This window comes from Microplitis mediator, chromosome 3 (genome assembly GCF_029852145.1).
Source record: "Microplitis mediator isolate UGA2020A chromosome 3, iyMicMedi2.1, whole genome shotgun sequence".
NCBI lineage: Eukaryota > Metazoa > Arthropoda > Insecta > Hymenoptera > Braconidae > Microplitis > Microplitis mediator.
Window position 1 is genome coordinate 8,178,435 of NC_079971.1, and position 16,245 is coordinate 8,194,679.

A 16,245-nucleotide genomic window follows, 5' to 3' on the forward strand; every position below is an offset into this window, starting at 1 on the left:
TGAAATTACACCCAGCATCAATTAAAAAATGCCTTACCTTAAATACAGTTTTTTATACAATTGTCTAGTCAAATAAATTTTAAATGAAATGAAAAATGATTTTTTTTAGTTATTTCTTGTAGTTTTAAATATTAAAATAAAATTTTACTTTGAAAAACAATGTTGATAATTAATTATTATTAATTGCACGCCTCAAGCGCGATAGCGCTGAGTATGTTTTATTGGCACTCGATTTTTTTCGGTTACCTCACTCACTTTGGAACATCTCTACAATTTTTGAAGTATATTAAAATAGCTTGAAACTTATGTTGTCATAGAGAGAATTTATTAAGGAGTAATTATGATACAATATAAAGTTGATTTCTTAATATGCTGATTTTAAAATAAATAATCTAGTTGAGGGGAGCCCTGATGTCAATTAATTAACAGCTTTCTTGTAATCACGATAACTGACGAATAAAATGACTCACGAACCTGTTTTTTTTTTAATTAGCGGTGGTTTGGTTACTATAAAAACCCTTTCGTTAATCATTATCCAATTCTATTTGATTTCATTGTAATTAATAAAAAATTAAAGGCTTGTAAACTTTTTTCTTCCTACTATAACTACTCGCAGCACTAGCGTAACAAGACTGAAAAAAGAAAAAAAAAAAAAAAAAAAAAAAAATTGAACTAAAAATGAGAAATAAGAAACAATCAATTTATTAATTTAAAAGTTGATAAAAAATTTATAATTAAAAAAAAATTAATTAATATTTATGTATTTAATAGACAAACGCCAATCGGCTATTTACATTATTATGATTATGTATTAATATATATAATATTGCTTATGGGGTCCCTAACATATTATAAAATAAAAGTAATGATTAAAAATAAAATTGAGTGTCTCTATAATCGCTCACTAAGGACCAGTTTTTCTAACCAGGTTCATTTTTATCCGGGTTTGCATTAATATCGCGAGTACATCTAATCCATTAATAATATATAGATATACCAGTAATAATAATTTAAACTCGGATTAAAAATAAACCGGGTTTGAAAAACTGCCCCTAAAAGTTTTGGTTTCCATTACTCGATCAACACATGGCACTATACTCGCTCAAAAATAATATCAATTGAACTATGATAAATTTATTGATTTAGAGAATAATTTATAAAATATATTCAGGGTGGCCACGATTCGAGAATATCGGAAATTATCAGGGAATTTAATGCAACTGGGAAATATCATGGAATTGTCAGGGAATTTCGAAAATTATCCGGGAATTAAATTGTAACAATTCAAAATTTGAAAAATTTTAAATTATACACTAGTTATAAAAATTAAGGGATATTAAAAAAATTTCAAATTTTAAAGTGATTTTCAACAAGTTTTAACTTGAAGGAAAATGGTCAAACGACAAAAACCAAAAAAGCAAATTGTAGCTTCAAGTGTCTAGTTTTCTGATCTGGTCTTTAAATTTTTTTATTATGTGCGGTTCCAGAGTAATCCCAAGAAATCTATCGAAAAAGGAATTTACCAAATTTTTGGTCGTCTTAAAAACGGTCTTCGAGCTTCAATAAATTTTTTTCGATAATTGTGATTGACTTTTAATTGCTCCGAAACCGTGCATAATAAAAAAATTCCAAGACTCAGATCAGAAAACTAGACACTTGTAGCTACAGTTTGACTTTTTATTTCTATTGTACGACCATTTTCCTGCGAGTTACCAACTGTTGAAAATTACTAAAAAATTTGAAATTTTTTGAATATCCCTTAATTTTTGTAACCAGTGTATTTTAAATTTATTTAAATCATAAAATTTCTTATTAAATATTTTAACTTATACATTTTTAACATCGAATAATTAAAAGTAGGCAGTATTAATTTATTCTATTGCCTTTTTTTCTAGTTTCTCGCATGATTTAATTATCAAATTTAATTATTAAAAATGAAAATATAATAAAAACTTTGAATATCTAAATGATACGAATGAAATTTCTAAATCAGGGAAAAATGTAAAAAACTTTACTGGAAAACCGGGAAATATCAGGGAATTTTGAATTCATTTCTTTGTGACCACCCTGATATTACTTTATTCAGTTTTCACAAATTAAAAATGCATATATTGAAAACCATATAATTGTAACAATTACAACAGAATTTAACCTTACCTAATAAATTTAATAAAAGAAACGAACGAACGTTAAGAATATTTCCCGACATTACCCCCCCCCCCCCTATTTTTTTTTCAAATATTCAATGACCTTGAACTGTCATTACCGTATTAAAATATGATCAATTAATAAAAAAAAAGTTTAAGCATTAATTGAGAAAAAGACCACGCAGTTAAAATTCCGCCGATATAAAGATTTAAAAAGAAAATTTCTTGCAGTTCTTATCATTTAAGAGTTAAACGAACTTTTGTAAATAAACTCCAGTACAATTTTCATGTGAATATTATAATTCGAAATGAAATATATAGTGGGCTAAAATATACTTACAAAATTTTGTTTAACTCCTAATTGGTAACAACTGTAAGCAATTTTCTTTTAAATCTATATCTAGGCGCGATTGTAACTACGTTGTCTTTTTTTAATTAATGCTTTTACTTCTTTTTTTTTTAATTGATAAAATTTTTTTACGGTTATGACAGTTCGAGGTCAGTAATTATTTTTCCTTCCTTGGTGGGTAATATACTATTGAAAATTGGAGGCATTGTCTGAGAATGCCCTTGAAGTAAAAAATGTCCAGATGAGTGTGATTTTGAAAGCAGTCACTTAATTTGAATATATTATAATATATTTTAATACGTCACATTATACTATATTTAAATTCACAAACAAGTATTTAACAATGATAACTTTTTTATTTGAACTTTTATTTTACAAGAATTATAAAAACGGATTAATCAGTTGAAGTGAGCGATTAATGATACTGATCCGACTGAGGGTCTTTTACCTAACGTAAAATATAAATTTTTTTAAAAATACTTTTTGTTAATCTGTTCTTTTTAATGATTGCGTTTTTTTTTATCGGTATTAATTTACTAACAAATTTAATTATTATCCAGTCGTTTTCTTTTTAAATTTTATTTTTAATTCGGTCACTTTCATTATATTCATTATCTATAAATTAAAAATACAGAATTTTGATTCTGTATTATTGATTAATTTGAATTATAGTAATTTATTAATGTACGTATTATTTTTCGTTTTAGTTAACGCCAGTTGAACGTTATGCAATGAAATTTGTTGAAGAAACAGAAGGTACATTTTCAGCAGCTCAATTGGCTGCAGCAGAACGTGAATTGGAACAACAGAAAAAAGAATGGGAATTAGATCGATTACGCGCATTACGTGAGGAAGAAGAACGTCGTATGAGGATGGCTGATGATGACGATAAACCATTGACATTTAGCCGCGAGGATGCTCAGAATCAGGTTAATAATACAAGTAATTCTAAGAGAGTAGGTAATAGTAATAAAAAACAAAGTCAGGTCGCGCCGAGTAGACGTAGTTCACGTAGACCTAGTAGAAGTGCACGTGAATCTTCAGTAAGTGATTCTGAGTCTTCGACTAATAGTGAGTCGGAGTCTCAGGAAGATCTTGCTGAAGATAATTCTGATGAGGAAGAGTCCAGTCAAGAGAGTCAGGATGATGAGATAGGTGATGATGATGGTGATGATGATGATGATGATGATGATGATGGTGATGGTGATAACGAGAATGAGGATGATGATGATTTAAATGCAAGTAAATATGATAATAATAGTAAACGTCGTCCAGGTCGACCTAAAAAAATGAAAATGCGTAAAAATCATCTTGATCTCAATAGTCCGCGCACAAGATCTCGTGGTAACGTTAAAATAAATTTATGGACATTAGATGTAAGTCCCATTTTACCAGTTGTTAAACGTAGTTATAAAGATATGCATTGGCGTAAACGTAATAAACGTGATAGTAATGATAAAAATACAAATAATGATAATAGTAAAGATTTGGTGATAACAGATCAAGATCAAGATCAGGATCATGATAATGATAATGGTAATAATACAGATGATAAATCTTCAATTATAGTTGATCAAGTTAAATGTGATGATTTATCATCAGCTAGTCCTAGTGTTAATGATGAGGAAAAGAATGAAGAAACAAATTATATTGAAGTTAATAAAACAGAAACAATTGATGATAAAAGGCCTCAAGTCACGGGTTCAATGGATATTTCTACATGTAGTGATGACAATGATGACCATCAAGAAAAAGAAGAATATTCAGAATTAGAGCAGTCAAATGAAACAAATTTTAGCATGTCATTGTGCGGTGAGTCATTAAAAGCTGATGGTAATAAAACTGATGATGATAATGGTGATAAAGTTGATGAAGTTAAAAATTTAAATGAAAAAAAAAGGACTCGCTTAAATCGTAGTAATAATATTAAAAAAACACCACAGTCTTGTGATGATTCAACAGGTAAATTTGAAGAAATGGACACAGATGTTAATCACGTAACACGATCTCATAAAACTGAACAATTTAAAACCGACAATATTAATAATGAAGATACGGAAAATTTAGATGTTAATGTTGGGTCACCGAATAATGTAATTAGTAGTACATCGCCTACGACTTTAAATGAGTCTGCATTAGATGTTGAATATTGTATTATAAGTAATAAAGATAAATCAGGTGATGATTCTTCAGCAGATTCTTCTTGTACGGATGTCAATGCTGAGCCTAAAATAGAAAGTATTATTTTAAGAAAAACACGAACAAGATCATCTTTAATAAGTAATGCTCCTTTGAGTAGTCGTACTCGTCGTGCTGTAAAATTACAGCATAAGAATCCGGATGACTCGAGTAGTAATACAGACGCTGAAGCTAAAGAAATAAAACAAGAGTCTATTGATGGTATTGAGGAAGTTGGAAAAAATCAATTAGAAAATGATGAATGGCCAAAAGTTTGTGTTGAAAATATTTTACTTGATGAATCTGTGCCAATTGAAGCGACTATTTTACCTCCTGTCGAGTCAACTGATTTAAAATCAATGAATTCTGAGGAAAAAAATACTGAAGCTCCGTCAAATTCTAATTTAACATTACGATTAAAAATAACTCGACCGGACACACCTTTTCCACGTATTTCAACACGAAGATCTAAAGCTAATTCACCTTTTACAGAACCCCTAGCTCCTGTTTCCAATGACGTTGAGTCGAAAAAATTACGAAAAAATTCAGAAAAAAAAGTGATTAAAAAATCATCTGACTCGGAGTCATCACAAGAGTCCGTGGACGAAAAAAAAAATGATGGTTGCAAAAGTCCGATGTTGATTCTATCAGACATAAAATTAAAACTACCAGTACAAAAATCACCGCAAATTGAGGCTTCGTCATCGCGCGTAACTCGTTCATCAGGGGTACTAGATTCACCGATTGTTCTTATAAAAGAGCATCCGTCTTCCGGAGAAAGACCTACAACACGTTCAAAAGGTGCTATGGATAATGGGTTTTTGTTACCAACTCAAATAAATCGTAAAACACGCGGTAATTCGTTGCCCAAAGTATCAGCATCATCAGCAATAATACCAGAATCTAATAAATTAAAATCCAGTGATACCGTTAATACATTTCCCATTAGTCAAAAAAGACGACCAGATACACCAGTACCTAAAAAATCATCATCACGTATTACAAGATCAGCTGATCAAATTATTTATTCATCAAGTTTTAATTCACACGGTAATTTAATAAATAAAAATAATAATAAATCAACACGTCGTACGTCAACTTGTTTAGATAAAAATGAAACAGATGTACATTCACTTACACATACACGTACGCGTACACCATCGCCACCACTACAAGTATCATCACCACTTGCTGATAATATATCAGGAAAAAAAGAATCTGTTGATACTGATTCAAATGGTAATGCCGTAAATAATGATAATTTTACTCACAGTAAAAATGATAATGTTACATTAATTAATATTGACAATGAAAAACCTCAGAGAACAGCTAAAGTTGTTGCTATGATAACACTAGATACTCATTCGCGTATTAATCATAATAAAACGAGTCCTGTTAATTCCGCAATTAAAAAAAATGATGAAAAACGTGACTGTGAAGTTATTTGTATTGAAGAACCCATTGGGATTAAAATGAGATCCAGAAGTAGTTCTAAATTATTACTATCATCATCAACATCGTCATCATTGCCGTCATCATCATCACCTATTGAGACAATAGTTATCCATGATAATGATAGCGAATCTGAAAATGACACTGAATCGAGAGATAAAAGATTGCGTAATAAAAATATTATAAAAAGATCACAAAGACTTATTAAGTCAAATTTAAAAAATAAATATAATGATATACAAATTTTAGATACAACAGCAGACAATGATGATGAACTAGGGCCTAATAAAAAAATAATTAAACTTACACCTGTTGATAAAATTAATCGTCAAATTTCTTGAGATATTTAATTATCATTTTTTTTAAATTTCATTAATATTTAAATCATTCATAATAATTATTATTGTTATTATTATTTTTTTTTAAGCTTTTTTTTATCAATTGCTTCATCTTATCTTGCCTAATCTTTAATGTGAATTTTGTAAATATTAATAATAATAATAATAATAATACTTAAATAATTATGAACAATAAATTGAGACGGCAATAAAATATTCCGTACTCAGTAAAAATTATTGATTGATTAATAAATTAATTGATTAATTAATTTGTACTGTTTTTTTTTATTATAATTAATTGCTGCGTCTGGTGACGTTATTGTATAAAATGAACGGAGGAATAAAAAGAAAAATAACTGAGAAAATGATAATGATAAGAGAATAAAAATAAAAAAAAGAAGTAATAATGGAAATATAATTTATATTTTTCGTGATATCCGCGAGACTCATGACTGTATTATATAATAAAAAAAAAAAATAGGTTTAAAAAAAATATATTTTCAATATAATCAAGACGCTACACTCTGTTATTATTATACGTAATTATTAATATTGTTTATAATTGTTAATATTTTTTAATTAATTTGACAGTTTGTTTTTTTTCTCGTTTATTTTTCTTTTATTGATAAATGTTTTTTAATTTAATAATAAAACTCTCAAAGAGTTTTATATGTGCTTCTGTCTCTCTATCATCTCTTCTGTACACGACTGCGACGTCGTTCAATGTGAAATAATAATTATATAAATATGAATATATATAAATATATATAAACGTTTTTAGGGATTAAGATGATTAACGTATAGAATTAAAACGTGTAATTTGTCGAGTGTTAAGATATATATATATATAAATATATATATGTACATATACATGAATGAACATATAAATATATATACGTGCATTTATGTATATGTATATATATTTATTAAATGTAACGCGATAAAATAATAATTAAGTCGTGTGGCTGTATTTTTTGTATGATCGAGTGTGAGATAAAAATTAAGGAAATAAACGAAATATTCCTTACAATATATAATGTGTTTTCTTATTTCTTGGTGTGTTTCCAAGGTTCAAAGGTTCAGTTCCGTTTTGGTGTCAAAAAAAAAAAAAAAAAAAAAAAAAAAATTAAATTATAAAATCAAATAATTTTAAATTATTGATTTACTTATTAGTTTAAAAAAAAAAGTTTAATAAAATTAGCTCAGTGTGCTTGTTTATGTTTGGAGGTCACTGATCTCATGTTTGGTGTGGCAAGGCCGTCTGGACCGCACAATTAATTTAAAAAAACAAAAAAAAAATTAATTTAATTTTTTTTTTATATACATTTAATGAATTATATTTATATAAAATTTATAATTTAAATTACATGTCTAATAAATGGCACCAAAACACTGCCTTTGCCATTCCAAACTTATCTTGGAGACTGCCAGAATATAAGCAGGCACATTTATGAGCGTGAGGAGTATTTTTATATATATTCCTCGATGATATATATGAATGTAGCGAATACCAGAACGGTTTTGAAGCTTTTGAATTTTGGTTAATCCTAACATTTACTTTAGTTTTATTTATTGTTACTCTTCATTTATTTATTTTATTACTTAGATGTATATAAGATTTGTAAAATTATAATTGATGGGTAAGTTATTTAAGTTCTGGTTATCTTCGCTGCAATCAATATTGAGTCAACTGATGAACGACTGGATTGTTATTTTTTAATTTATTATTATTATATTTGTTTACTTTTATTTTATTTAAAATGATTTTTTTTTTGTTTCTTTTAATAATTATAGGTATGGTTATCTGAAAATACTCTGGAACAAATGCCGGTGAGTAATATTTAAACAAACAAATAAATTAATTGATTGATTAAGAACATTTTCATACAGTACTCCTTACTTTTTAAAAATATTTTATGACTCAATTTTAAAAAATTACTTAACGTTGTTATCAATCAGGGATTGAACGAAATTTGTTGAATTTTATCGGCTAAAATATATTTACCAAATTTCGTTTGACTCCTAATTGATAATAACTGTGAGTAATTTTTCCAAAATCTATATTTCGGCCACAATTGCAACTTTGTTGTCTTTTATTCAATTTTTTTTTAATTAATTAATTTATAAAATTTTAATACCGTTTTGAGAGCTGAAAGTCTTTGAACATTTGTAAAAAGTTGGGGAGGGGATCACTCTGAGAATAAGCTTAATTACAAGCATAAATAATTTAATATAAATTTAAATAAAAATTGATTTAATAGATGTGGTGTCCACCAACGCCTCCAACTTCTGACAACGATGTGTACGTCGACTACTCTCTAGGTTTTCTTTATGAAAATTCACCAATGACTGAAGCGCAATTGCCACCTGTTTATGTCAAGAAAGAATTGAAGCGCAGTCGGACTGAGACAACGTCGAATGAACGAGACGGTCGACGGCCTGCTAAAATTCGTCATAAAGATGAATCTGTATTTGCTCCACGCTCACTGTTTGATCGTCCGACTCCAGCATTACTTAAAGCACGACGTGATATGAAGTTACACAAACATCGTGGAATACGTCCGCCGATAACAATAACTGGAGTTAAACCGACGGTATTAAAATCAATTGAGCCGGAACCGATGCTAGACTGGCTAGTGCACGAAGACTGGGCATTGTTGCAAGCACTTCAAGTGTACCAAGGCTTGGCATTAAATTTAATGATCATATCACCTGCACATACTCCTAACTGGGATCTTGTTGCGGATATTGTTAATAACACTTCACGTATATACAGATCACCTAAACAGTGTCGGTATCGATATGAATCGGTCATTGTTCCACGTGAAGAAGGCAAAATAATGTATGATACAACTTCTAAGAAACAAAAGAAACAAAAAGGTCTTATGAAGTTACCGCATGTGGTTGAGGTAATTTAAAATTTTTTTTTATAAATAAAAGTATTAAAATAAGAGACCTAATACTTGATTACTACACGCTGATAATTTTATGGTAATAATTACTATAGGAAATTTTGAATGGTTAGTAATTTTTAAATTCTGAATAATAATTATTTTTATTAACAGGGGTTATCAGATATTTTCGGCTGAGTTTTTTTCGGAAGCAAAATCTCTAAATACAAAATATAGACCGCACATTGCTGCACTACTGTCTAATCTAGCGAAGTGCGCTTTAATTGTTTTATAATATTCGTTTGTTTAAGAGAAAAACTCGGCCAAAGTTTCCATTTAGTGCACAAGTGCAACAAAAATAGTACCGTTTGAGGACTTGAGTGTAATAGAGAGAGAAGTACGAACCCCTGTTAATAAAACTTATCACTCAGATAATGAATGGTAATAATTGTAATGTTAGCTGTTAATATTTATTGTACTAAGGGGGTAATGCAGTAGAGTTGATTTTCTTCCAGTAATCGTGGATATTTGGAAGACAATCGAGAGAAGTTTAAAAAGTGTTGTAATTGGTAGTGGGGATACGCCTCTGTGAATGTTACGCTTATTTGTTCAAAAATAAGGGGTCTTTACAATCCGGGAATATCGGGAATTCTCAAGGAATTTAATGCAACAGGGAAAGACAGAAATGTCAGGGAATTTTGAAAAGTATTCGGGAATTTCATTGCGGCAGTTGAAAATTAAAAAATTCTTCAATAATATACTAGTCACAAAAATTAAGGGTTATTAAAAAATTCCCAATTTTTAAGTGATTTTCAATAGATTGTAACTCGGGGGAAAAAGGCCGTACAACAAAAACAGACAAGACGAATTGTAGCTTTAAAGTGTCTAATTTTCTAATCTGGTCTTGAAATTTTTTATTATGTACGGCCCCGGAGTAATCCTAAGAAAACCATCGGAAAAAAAAATTTTCCAAATTTTTGCTTGTCTAAAAAAGGGTCTACGGGCTTCAATAATTTTTTTTCGATAATTATGAATGATTTTTTATTATTCCGGAACCCTGCAAAAAAAAAAAAAATTCTAAGACTAGATCAGAAAGCTAAACACTTGAAGCTACGATTTGTCTTTTTTGTTTTTGTTGTACGACCATTTTCCTTCGAATTACCTGTTGAAAATCACTTAGAAATTTCGAATTTTTCTAATATCCCATAATTTTTGTGACTAGTAATTTTTGAATTTATTTTAATGGTAAAATTTCTTATTAAATATTTTCTTGCACATTTTTAGCATCGAATAATCAAAAGCAAGCCATATTAATTTATTTTCTTGACTTTTTTTTTCGATTCTCTCATGATTTAATCACCAGATTTCATTATTGACAATGAAAATATAATAAGAACTTTGAATATTTTAATAATACAAATGAAATTTCTAAATCAGGGAAAAATGTAAAAAACTTTACTGGAAAACCGGGAAATATCAGGGAATTTTTAAATCATTTCTTTGTGGCCACTCTGATTACTTACTAAGACATAATTTTTATTGTTTTTCGTGTGATATAATAACAGCTGATATTTTTATAGTAATGATTACTCAATTGATTTACTATTCAGAACCATAACTATTACCATTAAATTTTCAGCGTTTATTTATTGGCGTAAATTTAAAGTTCAAAAGTATTTTAAAAAAATAAATAAAATTTTTAATTCGCTGCCGACAACCTGCTTGATTTAATTATATCTTGATTGGTCTTTATTTATAAATCAGCGAAATATTAATTTAATCTCCATTAAAACTCGTGTAACGGATAAGTGGAATTTTTTACGTTATGCGAATCCTGTCTGGAGTTACAATTTAATTTAAATATTCCAAATTTATTCTAACGAGTATATTTTGTTCAAGTATCAGGTCTCTTGTAATTGATAATAAATAATCCATTGCATTTAATTAATTGATTTATTTATAAATAATCAGCAACACAACAAATCAAATCGTCCAATGCGTACGAGTCAGCTTTACGATCACGATAAAAACAATTCATTTACACTGATGTGTATTCAACGTATTGATACAATTAAAATGGTATCAAGTAAACGTCCAGAACCAGCAAAACCTCTTCTGGTAAATCCATCGTTGAAAAATCCTAAACACGCGGTCGTATTAGCTGATCATGGTATTCAATATGACAGTCCTTTGTCACCAATTGAAGTTGCTACACGTCGAGCTGAAAGAATCGCCAAAGAAAAACATAAAAATGTTAATGTAAGTTTTATTATTATTATTGTTATCAAATTTATTTGAATTATTTAATAAATAATTTATTTTATAATTAAGATACTGACACCCGAACAACAAGCGGTAGCAACAGCAGCACGATTAGCTCAACAGCAACAAGCTCAACAACAAGTTCAAGCTCAATTACAGCAAGTTCAACTTCAGCAACAAGTTCAACAGTCTCAAGCACAGCCACAAGTCCAGTCGCAACAGATTCATATTAATCCGCAACAGCAACAAATTGTACAGCAAGTAGCCGCTATAAATACAACAACTTCACAATTACAATCCCAAATAGTATCAGTAACTGCAGCTGGACCAACAATTAAAACAACTAGTGCAACAAGTGCAGTAACAACCGGTACTTCAGTCGTTACAGCTTTAAAAGTTCGTCAAGGTACTTTACCCATACAAGACGTACGGCCTAATACTGCTGTCGTGAGTGTAGCAAATCTACAACCTGGTCAACGTATTCCCACTGGTAGTCTAGTTTCTGTAGCACAATCAGGAGCTCAGAAGGGTATTGTAAGTGTGACCATGGCTGCGCCACCAGGTGCCAAGTCGTTGACACCCAGTCAGTTGCAGTATTACGCGCGACAGCAACAACTTTTAGTACGTCAACCTTACAACGCTGCTAACCAGCAGCAACTAAAAGCACTTCAGGCAGCTGCCAGTGGACAAAAAGTTTCAGTTGCTGTTCCGGGAACTCCACAGCAACGAGCAGCTGTAATGAAACAAGGCGTTGTCGCGGGTACTGTAGCTCAAGTAGCTGTTAATAAATCTATATCACGTGTTGTACCAGAAGCTGACATGGCGGCTATGATTAAAAGACAAGTTGCACTTCAGCAGGGAAAAGCTGTCGTTCAAATGTCGTCACCTTCGGGATTAACACCACATCAAATTCTTACACAAGCTGGCCTTCATGCGCAACAATCTGGTAGCTCGACGAGTGGTGCTGCTGGTGCGACTGGTGTTGCTGGTGGAACACCAGTTCCGGCGGCACTTGTCAAAGCCAGTATGGTTCGTGGTGCGGCAACGTCTCAACATCTGCGTCAACTTGGTATGCATCCTATGATCAATCCCAAGAGATTGACTGGACAAAAAGTAACTCAGTTTGCGGGTAAAGTTGGTGTACAAGCCCAATTTATTGTTCAGCCTAAATGTAATACTCTCACGGTACAGCAAGTTTTGAAAAATGTACAACCGTCAACTATGCAACAATTTGCTCAGGTAGAAAAAAATTTATATTTATTTATTATGTAGATATTTATGCACAAGAAGGGCTCCACGTATTTTCAATAACCAATTATCTAGCATTGTACCTATCGTTGTTGGATAAATTCCATCAGAATGTATCTAACAGATAATTGATGATATTTTTTGCATTATTAGATAACAAACTGCATTGTGTATGAAGTAAAAATCATTTTACTTCTGAATTTATGCATTTTCTTGATATTTTTCTATAGATTTTCTTTCATTCTTATTGTATTTCAAAGATTAAAATTGCCAACATGTAAAATGTGACATAGAACGTTAATTCAGGATGAGTTGATTCCTAAGTCAACTGTCAAGACTTGAGTCATGTGTGTAAAGTTGTCACATAAATGTCATCAAAGACAGTAGTTTCGACTTCAGTACATTAACAGACTCATCAGTAACTTCAATGTGTTAGCCCGTCAGTAACTGGACGCAGATTGTAACCTACTATCTGTTCATAAAGTATTGACCCTAAATTTAAAACATCAATAACTTGTGTTTCAAAAAATCGCATTAGAGCGCGAAACATATAGATCGTTAGATTAAAGTCTCTTCTACTCCTATCCAAAATTTCAAGAACCTAAAAAATTTTTTACCCAAGATATAAACAATTGAAGGTTGAAAAGCGTGGTTTTTGAGGGGTATAAATTCAAGCACCAACTTTGATTGTTTATAACTTCGTAAATAATTGTTCTGTTGCTACGCTGATTTTTTTGTGTATAGTGGATCCTTTCCGAATAGAATTCACGAAATAAAAGATTTTACTTTTTATAAATCATTGCTATAATTTATAATTATTATCACGGACTATCTTGGGATCTAATTAAGATACGAGTTAGATTCAAATTTGTATTTACGCAGAGAGTGATATTGAGTATTTTACGTGAGTGATGACTGGTGCTGATCACGATTCTTCTGAATTATAAGCTTTTATAGTTTTCACGCAGGTGTTTATGACGGTCATAGGCTTAAAAACCTTTCGTAAGTTAACTGCGGTCATAAACACCTGCGTGAAAATTAAAAAAGTTTATAGTTCAGAAGAATCATGCTCACGTAAAATATTCAATATCGCTTTCTGCGTAAGTACAAATTTGAATCTAACTCGTATCTTAATTAGATCCCAAGATAGTCCGTGACGATAAATTATAAATTATAACAATAATTTATAAAAAATAAATTTTTTTTTCGTGAATTCTATTCGGCAAGGATTCACTATACACAAAAAAATCAGCGTAGCAACAGAACAATTATTTACCAAGTTATCAACAATCAAAGTTGGTGCTTGAATTTATACCCCTCAAAAACCGAGTTTTTCACCCTTTAATTGTTTATATCTCAGGTAAAAAATTTTTTAGGTTCATGAAATTTTGGATAGGAGTAAAAGAGACTTTAATCTAACGATCTATATGTTTCATGTTCTAATACGATTTTCATAAACACAAGTAATTCATGTTTTAAATTTAGGGTCAATACTTTATGACCAGATAGTAGTTCTATGCATCTGTTTACATATTTCACTTATATATTATTTTATATATAAGTGAAATTACTATAGTAATCGAGTAACTGAAGTATGTCAATTTAAATTGTTCAAAGTCAATAATTTATTTTGCAAACTAAATAGATTTTTTAATCACCACCGTCCATCTTACGGCAATAAATAATTATATTATTTTTAATTTAAAATGATTCATTTTGTGAAATTAATAATTACGACAATTTTTTGATATTATGTATTTATAAACCAGGAAAGATTAAAATTTTAAGCCACTAGTTGATGTCATTCAATCCGTGTAAAATTATGCAGATTGAGTAAATTATTATTGAATTTATAAATATTATGGTCATTGAAATTTTTAAAAATATGTCGAGCCATCAAACTGCATAAATTACCAATTATCAAAAGTCAATTGATAATTAATAATTAATTTTATTTTTGTATTTAGGTATCAGCTGGAACTGGCGTGACTCCTTCAGGACAAGTTGTACTAACAAAGCCGCCTTTACAAACACGAGTAATTCCAGTATCTGTTTCATCATCAAACGCATTAAAACAAACAATTCAAGTTGTTACTGCAAGCAGTGCCCAATTAAGGCAGGCATTACCGCAACAAGCTAAGCCTATTGTTACTACTGCGAGAGGTAGTCCTGGTCCAAGTCAAGTTAGACTACAGAATGTCGCACACTCAATGCTTCAACAACAAGCTATTCAACAGCAGCAGCAACAGCAAGCTATTCAACAACAACAACAACAACAGCAACAACAACAGCAACAGCAGCAACAGCAACAGCAGCAACCACAACAACCGCAACCTCAGGCGTCTAATAGTCAACAAGATCCGTTAGCTAAATAAATTATATATTTTTTTTTTTTAATATTAATTGACTTAAGATTTATTTTGTCATGTCTTTACATCAACATTCCAGTCACGGTCATTATTATAATTATTATTTATATTAAATTGCAATATTGTTTACAATAAGAGTTAAATGAGATGTTATTTTTTAGATTTTGAAATAAATTTAATTTTAGTTAAGTGTAATTAAGATACATTTTTTTTTGTAACTCACTAATGATTTGGATTAGAGCCAACGGATTTTAAAAAAAATTCATTTTATGTTTAATTTGTATTTTTTTTACTTCTTTTTTTTTATCGAAACGCTTATTAGTATAATTTGATAATAAATTTAGTTATAAGTTGTAATTTAATTACCATAAAAAAGGAATGATTGTAATTTTTGATGGGAGGCTAAAATTTACTAGCTTTATATTTTAAAAAATAAATCAAGGATATAAACAATAAATATTTTGGCTGTTTTGTTTGGATGGAGTAGTAAAATTAATATAGTGAGTCGTATGTGTTGAATTGGTTGTGTAGATTTTAATTTATAAACTGAAGAGTAAACTCGTATGAACGGTATCTGGGATTAAGTTGATCTCGGTTTGATTTAATATTTAATAGGAATATAAATAAAAAAAATAAGATATAAAAGTGATTGATTGGTGAGTGAATTAAATTAGTTAATTTAATGTTCTGTACATCTTAAAGATATAAATATATATTATAATGAATAATAAATAATAAATATCGTAGACTGAACAATTTGATTGTCGTAATTGCGTTAATGTCATCATGTTTGATATTGAAAACGATATCTATGTATGTACTATATATATATGTATGATAGATATTAAACAAAATAAATAAACCATCTCAATTGAAATTAATTTATTTATTAGTAGATTTCATAAAAATCTAACTATTTAATTTGTTTTCATGACGGAATTTTCGAAAAATGTTGCTACCTCCAGACTTAGCTCGACGAGCTGAGTCAGGAAATACATATGGTTCAAAAGT

At 29.6% G+C, this 16,245-nt stretch overlaps 1 protein-coding gene and 1 non-coding gene across 4 annotated transcripts in view; both read left to right on the top strand.

Moving 5' to 3' along the window:
- LOC130665749 (helicase domino) overlaps nt 1-16,117 on the top strand; it is a 29,858-nt gene extending 13,741 nt beyond the window's left edge. For 2 of the 3 annotated variants that reach the window (XM_057466298.1, XM_057466297.1), the window contains exon 14: nt 3,204-8,182. In XM_057466298.1, coding sequence (XP_057322281.1) covers nt 3,204-6,467 — 3,264 coding nt within the window. In that variant the 3' untranslated portion in view covers nt 6,468-8,182. Of the gene's footprint in view, nt 1-3,203; nt 8,183-8,258; nt 8,295-8,725; nt 9,374-11,326; nt 11,615-11,686; nt 12,857-14,832 lie in introns of those variants that run through there. The other variant, XM_057466299.1, reaches the window with a different exon arrangement.
- On the top strand, nt 11,087-11,207 carry LOC130666195 (small nucleolar RNA SNORA26). Its single transcript, XR_008989634.1, has one exon. It is a non-coding gene; the product is annotated as a small nucleolar RNA SNORA26 (small nucleolar RNA).
- Nucleotides 16,118-16,245: the final 128 nt, after the last annotated feature.